Source organism: Nematolebias whitei, chromosome 1 (genome assembly GCF_014905685.2).
Source record: "Nematolebias whitei isolate Nwh7 chromosome 1, NemWhi1, whole genome shotgun sequence".
Lineage (NCBI taxonomy): Eukaryota > Metazoa > Chordata > Actinopteri > Cyprinodontiformes > Rivulidae > Nematolebias > Nematolebias whitei.
Window position 1 is genome coordinate 7321542 of NC_056498.1, and position 16487 is coordinate 7338028.

The following is a 16487-nucleotide window of genomic DNA, read 5'->3' on the forward strand; positions in this document are numbered from 1 at the left end:
ATATATATATATATATATATATATATATATATATATATATATATATATATTAACTACAGTTTTACTACTTTTATTTTTATGATATAATTCTGCCAATTTAAACTTTAAGCTAGTTTTGTCACTTTTAGTTTTTAGTCAACATTGAACACTTGTTGCTTTTAGTTATAGTTCTGCTAATTTCATCTTTCAGCCAGTGTCATGCTAATTCAAGGTTTAGCAACAACTTAGTTATTTTAAACTTTTAGCTACAGTTAGCTAATTTAGATTTAGATATCGTTTTGCTAAGTTTTGTCCTGGTCTAACAAAAAGTGGAAAACGGTGAAACGTGAATATTTTACATAAATATAAGATCCTGCACAATCTGTGTTCAGAGAATGCGTTGGGGATGACTCTCACCTACTACCACAACTAATTTCAGCTCAATAACAAACTACCATATTTGTGTTTGCCAAGGTTGCTTAACTGTGGCAGCCATCTTGAATTTGAAGTCCAAATTAACTCCAAAACTAATTCAGTGGTAAAGGTACAGCTACTGACTACTTTCTCAGAGTTTAATGAAAATCCATACAGTGTTTGATGAGATGTTTTGCTAACAGACATAAACAAACACATGCAGAAGCCTTATTGCTTGTCGTTTGCCTATAGTGAACGGTTTTGTTTAGCAGCAGTAAACTGTGCATCCATTCATTTCTATTTCTGCTTTTCAACTTAAGAATAAAGGAAATATTATGCGGCACGATGCTGGTATTCAACCAAATAATTCTCCTACATTTGGGTTCAGTTTAACTTATTTTTTATTTAGAAAACAGAAGGTGTTGTGAGCTGATGCAACTTTCAAGGAGTTAAATGGAGAGATCTGACCTGTAGTTGACACCAGCAGGGGGAGCTGTGCATTCAGAGGAACTTCTCCAGAGGCTGCAGTTAGAGGATTCCCCTTCTAAATTCAGTTCAGTTTATTTCTATAGCACCAAGTCACAACAGAAGTTGTCTCAGGGCACTGAACACAAACATTCACATACATTATATAAGACACTTAGTAAAGTTCTCTATCTAAGGAAGCAGCAGATTGTGTTGAATCTTCATTTCGTCACAGTCTCCCATCCTGAGCAAGCACAAAGGAGATAGTGGAAAGGAAAAACTCCCTTTTAACAGGAAGAAACCTCCAGCAGAACGAGGCTCAGGCAGGACGAGCAGCCATCTACTTTGACCGGCTGGGTTTGAGAGGAACAGGAAGTAGAAACAGACAAACACAGAATGACAGGTCCAGGTGAACTTTCTATAGGAGGAAAGACAAAAAACATGTTAAGATAGAAACAATTACAAATACAAAACAGGTTGAGCAGAGTAAGTAAAGACAGCAGCAGAGTGAGGATATGTGGTCAGTTTGTTCTCCAATAGTCTAAGCCTATAGCAGCATAACTAAGGGATAGCTCAGGAAACCCAAGTCAACACTAACTATAGGATTTATCAAAAAGGAGAGTCTTAAGCCTAATCTTAAAACTGGATAATGTGTCAGCCTCACAGACAGAAACTGGAACTTGGTTCCACAAGAGAGGAGCCTGAGAACTGAAAGATCTTCCTCTCATTCTGCTTTTGGAAACTCTAGGAATCACAAGTAAACCTGCAGTCTGAGAGTGAAGTGATCTGTTGGAAAATATGGAAAAATAAGTTCTGTAATATAAGATGGAGCTAGGTTGTTGAGAGCTTTGTAGGATAGAAGTAGGATTTTGAAATCTATTCTGGATTTGACAGGGAGTCCATGGAGAGAAGCTAAAACTGGAGAGATATGATCTCTCCTACTAACTCCAGTTAAGACTCTGGCAGCAGCAAGGTGTAAACTGGTCGTTTCATACCATTTAATTTAATACAGCTTTAAAATATCAAATTTAGAGACAATGCAGGGTACAAGCCCCTGAAATACCCAGTGTAAGAGTCAGAGAGAGCCGGGCTCTTTGGACACAAAAGCTCAGCAGTAACGACCTTTCATCAACATAAAGCAACGCTGCTGACACGCACCTTGGCTGTTGCATAGCAACAAGTTTACCTGTGAGGCCTGAAAGCAGGAGAGAGACATGAAGCAAGAACGAGTTCTTCAAATTAAATCACACAATTATCTGTTTCCGACCACAAACTACTCAAAACCTGGAAAGAATGCATATCGCCCGCCGCCTTTAATGCCAGAGTTTTAGAAGAAAAAGATCTTATGTTGAAAAGTTGTAGCCATTTTGATCAAACCCTAAAAAAATACTTTGTGCAATCCTACTACAAGATGTGACACTCAGAGAATGCTGAGCTCAGCTTTCACATTTGGTTCTGTCGTACTGTGTGTAGTAACATAAGAGAACATCTTCTCTGACACAGCAGGAAGCTCTGCTGCTCCTCTTTTCTCTTAATAAAGAGCTGCAGCAGGTATTTGCTGCTGCACGGACGCCGTTATGAAGCAATGAGCTGCAGAAAGCAGCTAAATCCAATTGACTCAAAGATGCCAATAACCATCTACCAACGCATCAAAGCTCCAACACAAGCGGCATTCTGGGAGCAATTAGGGCAGCAAGGGAATACGTTGAGGCCTCTTACAGGCTCAAGAAGACGATAGCACCGTGGAATATTTCCCATCATCCTCTGCTCCTCCAGTTATGAGCCCTGAGGGACAGAACTGGCGTAAATGTCTTTTTGATGCAGCTGCAGAATATTCAGCAGCTGTTCACTCATCCTTTTTGAGTCATCCAGAGTCAGGATTACATCTCACCATAGGTACTTCAGGACAAGACTTAAGAGTTGTTCATGTCCACATGTCCACTCTGCGTGTGCTAATATTCACCTTTATCTGTCTAATAAGGTCCACCAGCCACTTCACAGAGTCCCCAGGTTTTTGTGACCCAGTTAAGGGCTGTAGTACTCAGCTTTTACACCTAAATGGTTTCACCAAATATACGGGGGAGCGGTGGCGCAGAGGTTAGAAAATGTGGGCCTGTGATTGAAAGGTCGCTAGTTCGAATTCCCAGATTGAAAACATCAAAATGTGGGTGAGAAAGGTGAAACACCCACGCCTGCCTCCACCCTTATCTGTCCCCACTCGGGGCCCTTGAGCAAGGCCCTTAACCCAATCTGCTCCCAAACAGGTCTCTCTTAAAAATGAGTCCTTGTGACTCAATGAGACTACTTGTTTAAATGAAACTTAAATAAAAATATGTGGTAACAAGTGGTATGCCAACGTCCCCCGAATCACCTAACAGACCGTAAGAGTGAAATATGATGCAGTGATTAGTGACTTCACAAAACTCAGTGTCGGAACAAAGACTGAAGGTTTAGAGCTGGGGTGCCCAATACATCAATCATGATCTACCAGTCGACCTCAAAAGGTATTCAGGGTAGATGGCATGGAATTAATAAAACAGATGTCAGCCGATCATCCATCTATGAATTTTATCTCTTGACTGACAAATAGGGCAGTCAGTCTGAGGCCCCGTTTACACAATGTGAAATGTTTGTTCATTTCCAGACAACAGCCTCATTCTCTCTGAAACTGAAGGTTTCTGAATCCAGGTCTGAGTGGAAATTTTCAAGAAAAACCCCCACAGAGGTGTGAAATGTTTCAAGTGTGAAGTGGCACATGCACACTACAGGCGGTTGCAGTCCAAAGTTTTTCTGCTCTAACAACAGTTATAATAAACAGCAGAGAGCAGAGTGTTTTTGTGCTACTCACCCTTTTTCAGCTTGTAGGAGCAAAACCAATAAATCCAGTGTGCCCTTGGTCTTCCCCGGGGTCTCCTCCCAGTCAGACCTGCTCGAAACACCTCCCTAGGGAGGTGTCCAGGGAGCATCTTTACCAGATGCCTGAACCACCTCAACTGGCTCCTCTCGATGTGGAGGAGCAGCGGTTCTACTCAGAGTCTCTCCTGATAACTGAACTTCTCACCCTATCTCTCAGGGAGAGTCCAGCTACCCTGCAGAGGAAACTCATTTCAACCTCCTGTATCCACTATCTCCTTATTTCAGTCACTACCCAGAGTTCATGACCAAAGGTGAGGGTAGGAACGTAGACCGGCCGGTAAACAGAGAGCTTTGCCTTACAGTTCAGCTCCCTCTTCATCACAACAGAACGGTACAGAGTCCGCAATACTGCAAATGCTGCACCAATCCATCTATAAATCTCACACTCCATTCTTCCCTCACTCGTGAACAAAACTCCGAGATACTTGAACTCCTCCACTTGAGGCAGAACCTCACCCTTGACCTGAAGAGTTCAATCCACTCTTTTCTGACTGAGGACCATAACCTCAGATTTGGAGGTGCTGATTCTCATCCCAGCCGCTTCACACTTGGCTGCGAACCGCTCCAGTGAGAGCTGGAGATCACAGCACGATGACGCCAACAGGATCACATCATCTGCAAACAGCAGAGATGAAATCCTGGAGCCACCGAAATGGAATCCCTCCACTCCCTGGCTGCACTGAGAAATTCTGTTCATAAAAGTTAAAAACAGAACCGGTGACAATGGTCAGCCCTGGTGGAGTCGAACTCCCACCATGAAGGGGTCTGACTTACTACTGGCAATGGACTGTACTGTACTTATATAGCGACTTTCAATCTGATCAAAATACTCAAAGTGCTTTCCACTACATGTGCCTCATTTATCCATTCATACAGCACTCTACTAGATCTCATCCATCCATCCATCCATTTTCTTCCGCTTATCTGGGGTAGCAGCTTAAGTAGGGAGGCCCAGACTTCCCTCTCCCCAGCCACTTGGACGAGCTCCTCTGGGGGAATCTCAAGGCATTCCCAGGCCAGCCAAGAAACATAGTCCCTCCAGCATGTCCTGGGTCTTCCTCTGGGTCTCCTCTCGGTGGGACATGTCCGGAACACCTCACCAGGGAGGCGTCAGGGAGGCATCCTAACCAGATGCCCGAGCCACTTCAACTGGCTCCTCTCGATGTGGAGAAGCAGCGGCTCTACTCTGAGTCTCTCCGGGATGATCGAGCTTCTCACCCAATCTCTAAGGGAGAGCCCAGACACCCTGTGGAGAAAACTCATTTCGGCTGCTTGTATCCGAGATCTCGTTCTTTCGGTCACAACACAAAGCTCATGACCATAGATGAGGGTAGGAACCTAGATCCATCGGTAAATTGAAAGCTTGGTCTTTTGACTCAGCTCTCTCTTCACCACGACAGACCTGTACAGCGCCCGCTTCACTGCAGATGCTGCACCTATCCGCCAATCGATCTCACATTCCATTTTTCCCTCATTCGTGGTCAAGACCCAAAGATACTTGAACTCCTCCACTTGGGGCAGAACCTCCTCCCTGACCCAGAGAGGGCACTATACCCTTTTCCGGCTCAAGACCATGGCCTCGGATTTGGAGGACCTGATCTTAATCCCATCCGTGTCGCAGTCGGCTGCGAACCGCTCCAGCGAAAGTTGTAGATCACGATCTGATGAAGCCAATAGCACCACATCATCTGCAAAAAGCAGAGATGCAATCCTAAGGCCACCAAAACGGATCCCCTCAACACCTTGGCTGCGCCTAGAAATTCTGTCCATAAAAGTTATGAACAGAATCGGTGACAAAGGGCAACCTTGGCAGAGTCCAACTCTCACCAGGAACAAGCCCGACTTACTGCCGGCGATGCGGACCAGGCTCTGACACAGGTCACACAGGGACCTAACAGCCCGTATCAAAGGGCCCAGTACACCATACTCCCAGAGTACCCCCCACAGGGTTCCTCGAGGGACGCGGTCGAACGTCTTCTCCAAGTCCACAAAGCACACGTAGACTGGTTGGGCAAACTCCCACGCACCCTCCACGACCCTGCTGAGAGTGTAGAGCTGGTCCAGTGTTCCACGACCAGCACGAAAACTGCACTGCTCCTCAAGAATCTGAGGTTTGACTATCCGATGGACCCTCCTCTCCAGAACCCCCGAATAGACCTTACCAGGGAGGCTTAAGAGCGTGATCCCCCTGTAGTTGGAACACAGTCTACAGTCCCCCTTTTGAATAGAGGGACCACCACCCCTGTCTGCCAATTCAGGATGTCCACGCAATATTGCAGAGTCGCGTAAGCTAACACAACCCTACAACATCCAGAGCCTTAAGGAATTCTAGGCGAATCTCAACCACCCCTGAGGCCCTGCCACAGAGGAGCTTTTTAACCACCTCGGTGACCTCAGCACCAGAGATTGGAGGGCCTGACCCAGAGTCCCCAGGCTCCGCTTCCTCAGTGGAAGACGTGCCGGTGGGATTGAGGAGGTCTTCAAAGTACTCTGCCTACCGAACCACGACATCCCGAGTTGAGGTCAGCAGCACACCACCTCTACTATAAACAGTGTTGATAGTATACTGCTTTCCCCACCTGAGACGCCGGTTGGTGGACCAGAATCGCCTCGAAGCCGTGCGTAAGTCATTCTCCATGGCCTCTCCGAACTCCTCCCATGACAGAGTTTTTGCCTCAGCGACCACCAGAGCCGCATGTAGCTTGGACTGTCGGTACCCATCAGCTACTTCCAGGGTCCCACAGGCCAAAAAGGCCCAATAGGACTCCTTCTTCAGCCTGACAGCATCCCTCACCGCCAGTGTCCACCAACGGGTTCGAGGGTTGCCGCCGTGACAGGCACTGACAACTTGTGGCCGCAGCTCCAGTAAGCCGCATCGACAATAGAGGCACGGAACATGGCCCACTCGGACTCAATGTCCCCCACTTACCTCGGAACATGTTTGAAGTTCCCCCAGAGGTGGGAGTTAAAGCTCCGTCTCACAGGAGACTCTGCCAGATGTTCCCAGCAAACCCTCACAATACGTTTGGGCCTGCCAGGTCTGACTGGCATCCTCCCCCATGTGTCCAAGAGATGTGGTTGCAGATCAGATGAGATGACAACAAAGTCAATCATCGAACTGCGGCCTAAGGTGTCTTTGTGCCAAGAGCACATATGGACACCCTTATGCTTGAACATGGTGTTCGTTATGGACAACCCATGACAAGCACAGAAGTCCAACAACAGAACACCACTCAGGTTCAGATTGGGGGACTGTTCCTCCCAACCACACCCCTCCTGGTCTCACTGTCATTGCCCACATGAGCATTGAAGTCCCCCAGCAGAACAAGGGAGTCCCCAGGAGGTGCACTTTCCAGTACCCCCTCCAAGGACTCCAAAAAGGGTGGATAATCTGAACTGCTGTTTGGTGCATAAGCACAAACGACAGTCAAAACCCGTCTCCCCACACGTAGGCGGAGGGAGGCCACCCTCTCATTCACCGGGGTGAACCCCAACACACAGGCACCAAGATAAGGGGCAATAAGTATGCCCACTCCTGCTCGGCGCCTCTCACCAGGGGCAACTGCAGAGTGGAAGAGTGTCCAACCCCTCTCAAGGAAACTGGTTCCAGAGCCAGAGCCATGCGTAGAGGTGAGTCCGACTATTTCTAGCCGGAACCTCTCAACCTCACACACCAGCTCAGGCTCCTTCCCCACCAGTGAGGTGACATTCCATGTCCCAATAGCCAGCTTCTGTAGCCGAGGATCAGACCGCCAGGATCCCCGCCCTTGGCCACCACCCATCCCACACTGCACCCGACTCTTTTGGCCCCTCCCACAGGTGGTGAGCCCATAGGAAGGGGGACCCACATCTCCTCTTAGGGCTGTGCCTGGCCGAGCTCCATGGGTAAAAGCCCAGCCACCAGGCGCTCGCCCACGTGCCCCACCTCCAGGCCTGGCTCCAGAGTGTGGTCCCGGTGACCCACGTCAAAGCGAGGGAACATCAAGTCCATTTCTTTTTCTAATCATAGGGGTGTTTGGGCTGCACTTTGTCTGGTCCCTCACCTAGGACCTGTCTGCCTTGGGTGACCCTACTAGGGGTGTGAAGCCCCTGACAGCATAGCTCCTTGGATCATTGGGACACTCAAACCCCTCCACCACGGTAAGGTGGCAGCCCAGGGAGGGGCCTACTAGATCTCTACAAAGCTAATTAAACAAATCATTCTAAAGAGACAAATCAGTGCTTTATCACATTCATACACTGATGGGACACACATCGGCATGGGCAATGAGGGGTTCAGTGTCTTGCCCAGAGACACTTTGACATGTGACTGCTGGTGGATTCGAACCCCCAACTCTTGCACCGCTAGTATAGGGACTGAACAGCTCGTAACAACAGGCCCCTAATCCCATACTCACTGAGCACCCCCCACATTTACCCCAAGGAATCCAGTCAAATGCCTTCTTTGAGTCCACAAAACACATACCAGTAGTCTGGATGGGCAAACTCCCATGACCCCTTGAGGACCCTAGTGAGGGTAAAGAGCTGGTCCAGTGTTCCACAGCCAGGATGGAAGCTGCATTGTTCCTCCTGGATCTGACGTTTAACCAACGATCAGACTTTCTTCTCCAGTACCCTGCTCATTGTTTGTTCATTACTGAAAAAATACTAATGTTTCCAGAGGTTGTTCTTGTTAAACGGGGCCTTAACAGTAGGTAGATCACTTTGACTTGGTCATTTTAAAAGGAGCTCCATGATGAAAACATCTGGACACCCCCGATTTAGACCCATAAAATTTCACCACACTAAAACTGTTCAGAGAGCAGTCATACATCTTCACTATGAACGTAAAGACAGCACTGTGTGTGATTAAGTGAATAAATATGGCATAATGCTGCTCAGACTGTTGTTCTGATTGGACCATAGCAGGCCCAGTCAGCTCAGTCTCTATCAGAACACTTAAACTGAACAAAAAAGTTCTGGTAATCCATTGTGATTGACAATATTTCAACAAAATGTACATTTTTATTGAGAAGGTCAACAGTTCATTTAAACTTTTGGCTCCTAAAAAACTCCAAGTCAATAAAAAGCCATTTTTAAGGAATCCAACAATTTTCAGTCAGATCATCTGGACAGTTGATCTGACTGAAAATTGTTGGATTGTATACCTGGATTATTGAGCATGGACTTTTTTTTTTTTTAAGGAATATTTCTAAAAACTGCTGTTTAATTTCGGCTTTGGTTTCCTGAGATATCCCTTAGTTATGCTGCTATAGGCTTCAACTGCTGGAGGACAAACTGACCACATTTCTTCTCTCAAACCCAGCCGATCGAAGCAGATGGCCACTCGTCCTGAGTCTGGTTCTGCTGGAGGCTTCTTCCTGTTAAAAGGGAGTTTTTCCTTTCCACTGTCTCCTTTGTGCTTGCTCAGGATGGGAGACTGTGAAGAAGTGAAGATTCAACACAATCTGCTGCTTCCTCATAGAGAATTTTACTAATTGGCTTTTTTATGTATGTGAATGTTTCTGTACAGTGCCCTGAGACAACTTCTGTTGTGACTTGGAGTTATAGAAATAAACTGAATTGAATTAATTATCTTTCACAAACCAGCTTTGTTATTCATCCCAAGACTATCGGGTAATAACTGCTTGTGTAGGGTTGCGTCAGTTCTGTAGGAGGTCCTGGAGCTCGGCTCAGGATAAATCGATAAAATGAGTTCAGACCTCTTCTGAAGGGGTGGCATGAACTTCATATTTCCTATTAAATAACTTGTAAAGTTCTGGGCATTGAGGCTGTTCACACCTGTATTTAGCACTGATTGAATGTAATGCAATCATCCAACATTTTTCAGTCAGGTCATCCGGACAGTTTCTTTTTTTGTGCTGAAACGTTTCACCTTCGATCCGGAAGGCTTCATCAGTCAACGAAACACACAACAAAACTGATTCTTCCCCCAACAGCTTACTCCAAAGTGGAACAAACCAGTTTTGTTTGTGATAAGATGGTCTCTTTGGTACGCCCCTCCTCCACTGCCGGCCCTCTTCCTTGTTGACAGTCTTGTCAAACTGGTTGAAAACAACAAAATCCATGCGCAATAATCCAAAACTGGTTTGTTCCACGTTGGAGTAAGCTGTTGGGGGAAGAATCAGTTTTGTTGTGTGTTTCCTTGACTGATGAAGCTTTCTGGATCGAAGGCGAAACGTTTCAGCCCAAAAAAAGAAACTGTCCAGGTGACCTGACTGAAAAATGTTGGATTGTATACCTGGATTATTGAGCATGGATTTTGTTGTAATGCAATCATGTACAACAGACGTAGGTGCCACATGCGACTTAGATCTAAAGGTTTACAATTTGACGCAACAATGAACTAAAATCCTAAACTTTGGAAGGATTTTGCCTTTTATGCGTTGATCAATAAATGGTATAATTTCCAGAACATAATCATATGACTGTATAGGTCTTAAGTTTATATGTGACAAAAAAAAAGTTGGATTTACTACCTGGCAGGGATCAGCAGCAGCAATGGCCTGCATCACATTCAGAGCCAGCTGGCAAACACCCTCCTCACCCGTGATGAGAAGATGGGTCACGATGAGTGTGAGGGAGGGTGAGAGGCGCTGGCTGGACGTCAGGCTGGAGTTCACGGCCAGCAGCCATTCAGCAGCCGCTGATGGATCGTGGACCACGTTGCGAAGTATGGACAAAGCCACGCTGAGCTCACTGTACCAGGAGCTGAGAGGGAGCGCCAATACTGGGCCGGGCTGCAGAACCAAGAGAGACAAAACCTCAAACACAACTTCAAAGGATCAATCAAGTTCTATCTTAACTTATTTGTAAAAACGTTGGTATCAGGCCCGATACAGATACCAGTATCAGTATTGGGACACCACTAGAATATGTTCAGATTAGGAGATTTTCTAGGTCATATAAACCTTTTCTTGTTTCTTCAAAGGCTTTAGCTAAAGACTGATGTGTTTCCAATAGGTTGTGTTAAGACATAAAATTCTTCTTTATGAATTTATCTCAGTGTGTGGCTGTACTGTAGACATCAGTGCTGTTAGACAGAGAAAGAAGAGTGGCTACAGCGGTGCTTGAAAGTTTGCAAACTATTTTCTATATTTCTGCATAAAAATGACCTAAAACATCCTCAGATTTTCTCACAAGTCCTAAAAGTAGATAAAGAGAACCCAGTTAAACAAACGAGACATAAATGTTATACTTGGTCATTTATTTATTGAGAGAAATGATCCAATATTACATATTTGTGAGTGGTAAAAGTATATGAACCTCAAGGATTATCAGTTAATTTGACGGTGAAATTAGAGTCAGGTGTTTTCAGTCAATGGATCATGATCAGGTGTGAGTGGGCACCTTGTTTGATGAAAAGAACAAGATCTAGGGGTGCACCGATTGCAGTTTTCTGGCTGATCACCGATTTCTAAAAAGTCTGACCTGCCGATTCCGATTTTGGTCGATACCGATTTTGTTTCATAAGCGACACTGTCAGGTGTTATAAAGTCACAATGAACCATAAATTTTCCAATATTATTTTATTGAAAAACATGCCCTTGAACAATATCCTAGAAACAATACAAACTTCTTTAACTGGCCATGAGGTAGTGCTCTGAAATAAAAATGAACTTCAGACAATTGTTAAAACACAAATAATCTGTAAAATCGGTTTCTCATACAAGTATCGGCCATTTCCAATTTCCCAAAATTAAGGAAATCGGGGCCGATAAATCGGTCGGCCGATTTATAGATGCACCCCTAACAGGATCTATCAGAGTCTGCTCTTCGCAACATGTTTGTGGAAGTGAATCATGGAGGAACAAATGAGATTTCTGAGGAGCTCAGAAAAAGAGTTGTTGATGCTCATCAGGATGGAAAAGGTTACAAAACCATCTGTAAAGAGTTTGGACTCCACCAATCCACAGTCAGATTGTCAACAAATGGAGGAACATCAAGAACATTGTTACCTCCCCAGGAGTAGTGGACCAACAAAGATCACTCCAAGGCGTGGAATAGTCAGCGAAGTCCCAAAGGACCCCAGGGTAACTTCTCTCTCACACTGACTGATGTTGATGTTCATGAGTCCACCATCAGGAGAACTCTGAACAACAATGGTTCATGGCAGGGTTGAAGGAGAAAGACACTGCTCTCGAAAAAGAACATGGCTGCTCGTCTGTAGTTTGATAAAGATCACATGGACAAACCAGAAGACTGTTGGAAGAATGTTTTGTGGACAGATAATAATAATAATAATAATAATAATAATAATAATAATAATAATAATAATAATACATTTTATTTGTAGGCGCCTTTCTTGGCACTCAAGGTCACCTTACATTGTCAATCATAAAAAAAGACACAATATTATACACACAGTAAAAACAAGTAAAATAGAATTAAAATTAAGACAATGCAGTTGCAATCACAGAGTGTAGGCTTCTTTAAACAGATGAGTTTTGAGTTTGACTTTGAAATGTGGCAGTGAGTCTGTATTACGAATATCAGGTGGGAGTGAGTTCCACAGCTGGGCCCATAGTAACAAGACGGGCAAGGGGAACAATGAGCTGAATAGAAGAAGAGGATCTGAGGGTACAAGCGGGTGATGAGATGAGATGAGACCAAAAGAAAAGATTCTGGTTTACATGTTTGGAGAAAGTAAAACTCTGCATTCCTAAATAAGAACCTTATCCCATCTGTGAAACATGGTGGCGGTAGGATCATGGTTTGGGTCTGTTTTGCTGCATCTGGGCCAGGACGGCTTGACATCATTGATGGAACAATGAATTCTGAACTATTTCAGAGAATTCTAAATTAAAATGTCAGAACATCTGTCCATGAACTGGATCTGAAGAGAAGGTGGGTCATGCAGCAACATAACGACCCTCAGCACACAAGTGGTTCTACCAAAGAATGGGTCAAAAATAATAAAGTCCATGTTGTGGAATGGCCAAGTCAAAGTCCTGACCTTAATCCAATCCAGATGTGGAAGGACCTGAAGCAGCAGTTACTGTGAGGAAACCACCAACATCCAGAGTCGAAGCTGTTCTGTACAGAGGGATGGTCTAAAATTCCTCCAAGGTGTTCAGGACTGATCAACAATACCAGAAATTTTTTTCATTCAACCTTTATTTAAACAGATAAATCACATTGAGCCTAAAAGACTTATTTACAAGTGAGACCTGTTTAGACAGACAAAAACTGTGGTTAACTGGACACATGTAGGAGTTGGAGGTGAAAAAAAAATCCTATCAGACTTTTTTTTCTTGCCTGAGGAAAAAAAAACCTCTAATATTAAATAAAACACCTCACACAAACAGTACATAGTGACGTAGACATTCTGCAAACAAAGACGAGAGCGGTCAGCAATGTTTATAGATGCTCTTGAGGTCACTGTAAGAGTTCTGATAAGATAATCAGTCAATGTCCTTTGGTGAGATCCATAAACATTCTCGAGGTATGTCAATGGCCAAGAATATCGTCTATGAGAATCCAAGAGTCCTGAAATGATGACACAAAGTTTATTTAGCTGGTTTCATCTGGTTATCAGTTGGAAATTCCTCAGGGAGGGGGTGGCGAGCGTCAGATCACATGTTCTCCAGGCGAATTCAGATAAGATGACCTTCAAGGCCAGCCAAGGGAGCCAAATTCAGATAAACACACAGTTGTTTTGGGGACAAGAAGAACTTAATGACATCTATCTTGAGTCTGTGTTCGTTGACTCGGTTCCGAAATGTCCAAAATACATGGCCACACTGAAGGAACGTGACTGAGTAAAATCCCCAAGATCTGATCCATTCAGCCCAAAGCATTTGAGTCCGGGTACTCGAGACACGAACCAAGCCATCATAAAGGCAAGCAGCGTGATCGGGTCCAAATTTGCTGCCAATGACTTCCTTGATTGTAGATAAAACCAGCAACCAGCCGAATCCAAAAAGCAGGAACCAGTTATCGTAAATCCAATTAAATATGCGTCCTTAAAATCCACAGATGGCAGCAGAGACAGACACATCATCAAGTCTTCCAAGTCGATGAGATATCCAGCTGCATGCGTGCCAACAGGACAAATCAGCTCGCCTAAAGCCTGTCTTCTCTTCGAAGAAATTTTGTAAATTGAGTTGAGGGACCAACTGATCAAAAAGTCCATAATTAGGGTTCGGAAGAAATGCAAGAGAGGCTCAGAAGCAGTTTCACAGACAGACAGAACAGCAAAGTTAAGCGGAGAGGGAGGGGAGAAGCATGCGATCTTGGCGAGAGCAAGTGGTGAAATGTTTAGTTGTAGTTATTCATGCACAGGGGTTCCACACCAGATACTGAAAGTAAAGGTTCACATACTTTTACCTTTCACAAATATGTAATATCGGATCGTTTTCCTCAATAAATAAATGAACAAGTATAATATTTTTGCCTCTTTTGTTTTACTTGGTCCTCTTTATCTACTTTTAGGACTTGTGTGAAAATCTGATGATGTTTTAGGTCAAATTTACGTAGAAATATAGAAAATTATAGAGTTCACAAACTTTCAACCACCACTGTATGTGCAATAGAAAGGCAGAGGGTTCACCTGTCGAGGCTTATCTGTAGGTTTGCCGATGCTCTGCAACAGGCTGTGGGCGAGGTTACTGTTCAGGGTGTTTGTCTTTGGGTCGGCCAGTGGCTCGGTGAGGCCCGAACAGGTGAGCAGCTGGAGCACAGGAAGGAGCAGGACCGGACTCAACCAGGAGGACAGCTCGTCCTGCTCAGGGACTAAACTCAAAGCTGAACCAGAGACAATGTGAGGAAAGAGGTTGTGTGTGTGTGTGTGTGGGGGGGGGGGGGGGGGGGAAGACAACAACAGAATTTTAGGGTTTAGGGCGTGACATCAAACATAAATGACTTTTAAATTTAAAGTTTTACCTACAGAGGACAAAACCAACTAAATCACCTGGTCCTCACCAGGAAGCAAACATGAAACGTATCGTTAAAAAAAACCAATCAGCAACAATCAACAAGCTTTAGCCGAGAAATAACAAAATAAACAAGAATGGAGTATACTAACTACTTCCTTACTTCCCTTTGTTCTCTTCCTCCCTCCCTCCTGTCCTTCCTTCCTTCTCGCTCGCCCTCTCATTTCTACTATAGTCCAGTACGTGTCCCTGCTGGTCACCTGGTCTAACAGCCTGACTCTGTGATGATCTGGACTTCATGTTGCCACATAGGTGTAGGTGTCATCGTACCTAGACTAAGTAAGTTGCTCTGCTGAGCAGCGGGGGCCTCGAGCAGGAGCAGGGCCACACCCATCATCAGCTCATCAGCTGGCAGGTCCTACAAAACACAAGCAGCATTTACAGCTTCAGTACGTTTGTCTTTAGAGAGCCTGAGTCCATCATAAAGACTTCTCGTCTCCAGCCTGGGATGAACGTCAGTGACCTGTTGGCAGGCGGGCAGGAGCTGCTGCATCAAGTCGAGGAGCGGTCGACAGTCTCCGTTTAACTTCAGGCACCGCTGGCATGCACAGAGCAGCTGCAGCAGCAGTCCCACTCGCTCACGGGTCCAGGACTCTCCCGAAACCCTGAGGAGGCCTTGAAGCAGAGCGTCCACAAACCCACACAGTTCCAGGACTGCCTCCACATCGTCCAGCTGCAGGAACAGAGACACATCTGCATCAACATCACCGTGAACAAAGGTAAAGAAGATGAAACACAAACCTTTTAGAAAAAGTGCTTGAACACCTGAATATTGTGAGGACCAGGCTTTGGTCTCCACCAGCAGCAGCTGGTCTTCACAATGTAGTATGTGTTGAAAAATGGGCCTCACAAATAACATAAACACACAAACACACACACCAAGATACAATGTTTAAATTTTTAATAATTATCATCATTATACTAATCAATTAGTTAAAAGTAATAGAAAATAATGTATTTAATTTAGATTTAAACATGGTCAAACTGGTGAGGGAGTGGTGGTGCAGAGGCTAGAGAAGGTGGGCCTGTGGTTGCGTCAGGAAGGACATCCAGCATAAAATAACTGCCAAGTCTTCGTGCGAGTTGTTCGCTGTGGTGACCCCTGAAGAAGGGAGCAGCCGAAAGAAAAATAAATAAATAAATGTTCAGACAAGTCTGAGCTCCTTTGCTCCACGAGTGAGCGGCGTAAAAACTAACAGCAGCTTCACAACGTTTGGTTCTGGTTTGTGGAACAACTAAATGTCCTGTCTGCTGATGTGAGAGGTGTGGGTGGTTCATAATGTCTCAGCACCGTGGAGCTAAACTGTTCAGGGATTTATAGACAAGAAGGAATACTTTCTAACTTATTCTATAAGAAACTGGTTCCCAGTGGAGTGAAGGAAGAACTGGAGTTATAGGCTGAGAGGTTTTGGTCTTTGTTAAGACTCTGGCAGCAGCATTCTGGACCAGCTGGAGTGGTGGAGTTGTAGTTTTTGACAAATCTTGAGGTAATTTATCAGAGTAATCTAGTCGACTGGAAATGAAAGCATGAACAAGGATTAAAAGATAGGGCTTTGAAACAAAACAAAAAGGCAGAAAGAGAACCAAATAATAAATACATAAATTAGCAAGAAACTGAAAAAAATAAATAAAAAAATCACGTAAAAGCTGAAATTAGTTGAAAAGTAGCCAAAAAGTAGACATTAGCAAAAACAGGTGAAATGTACCTACTGAAACCAAAAGAAAGAAGCTGAAATGAGAAGTAAAAGGTTGAAAACAGCTAAAGGGGTTGAAGGACGT

The 16487-nt window shown here is 44.6% G+C and overlaps 1 protein-coding gene across 1 annotated transcript in view; it reads right to left on the reverse strand.

Annotated features, from left to right (window-relative positions):
* focad (focadhesin) overlaps positions 1-16487 on the reverse strand; it is a 179343-nt gene that overhangs the window by 94230 nt on the left and 68626 nt on the right. Inside the window, exons 7-10 of the mRNA XM_037681614.1 lie at positions 15172-15381; positions 14979-15066; positions 14327-14520; positions 10254-10514 (exon numbers count right to left, since the gene is read on the reverse strand). Coding sequence (XP_037537542.1) covers positions 10254-10514; positions 14327-14520; positions 14979-15066; positions 15172-15381 — 753 coding nt within the window. The remainder of the gene's footprint in view (positions 1-10253; positions 10515-14326; positions 14521-14978; positions 15067-15171; positions 15382-16487) is intronic.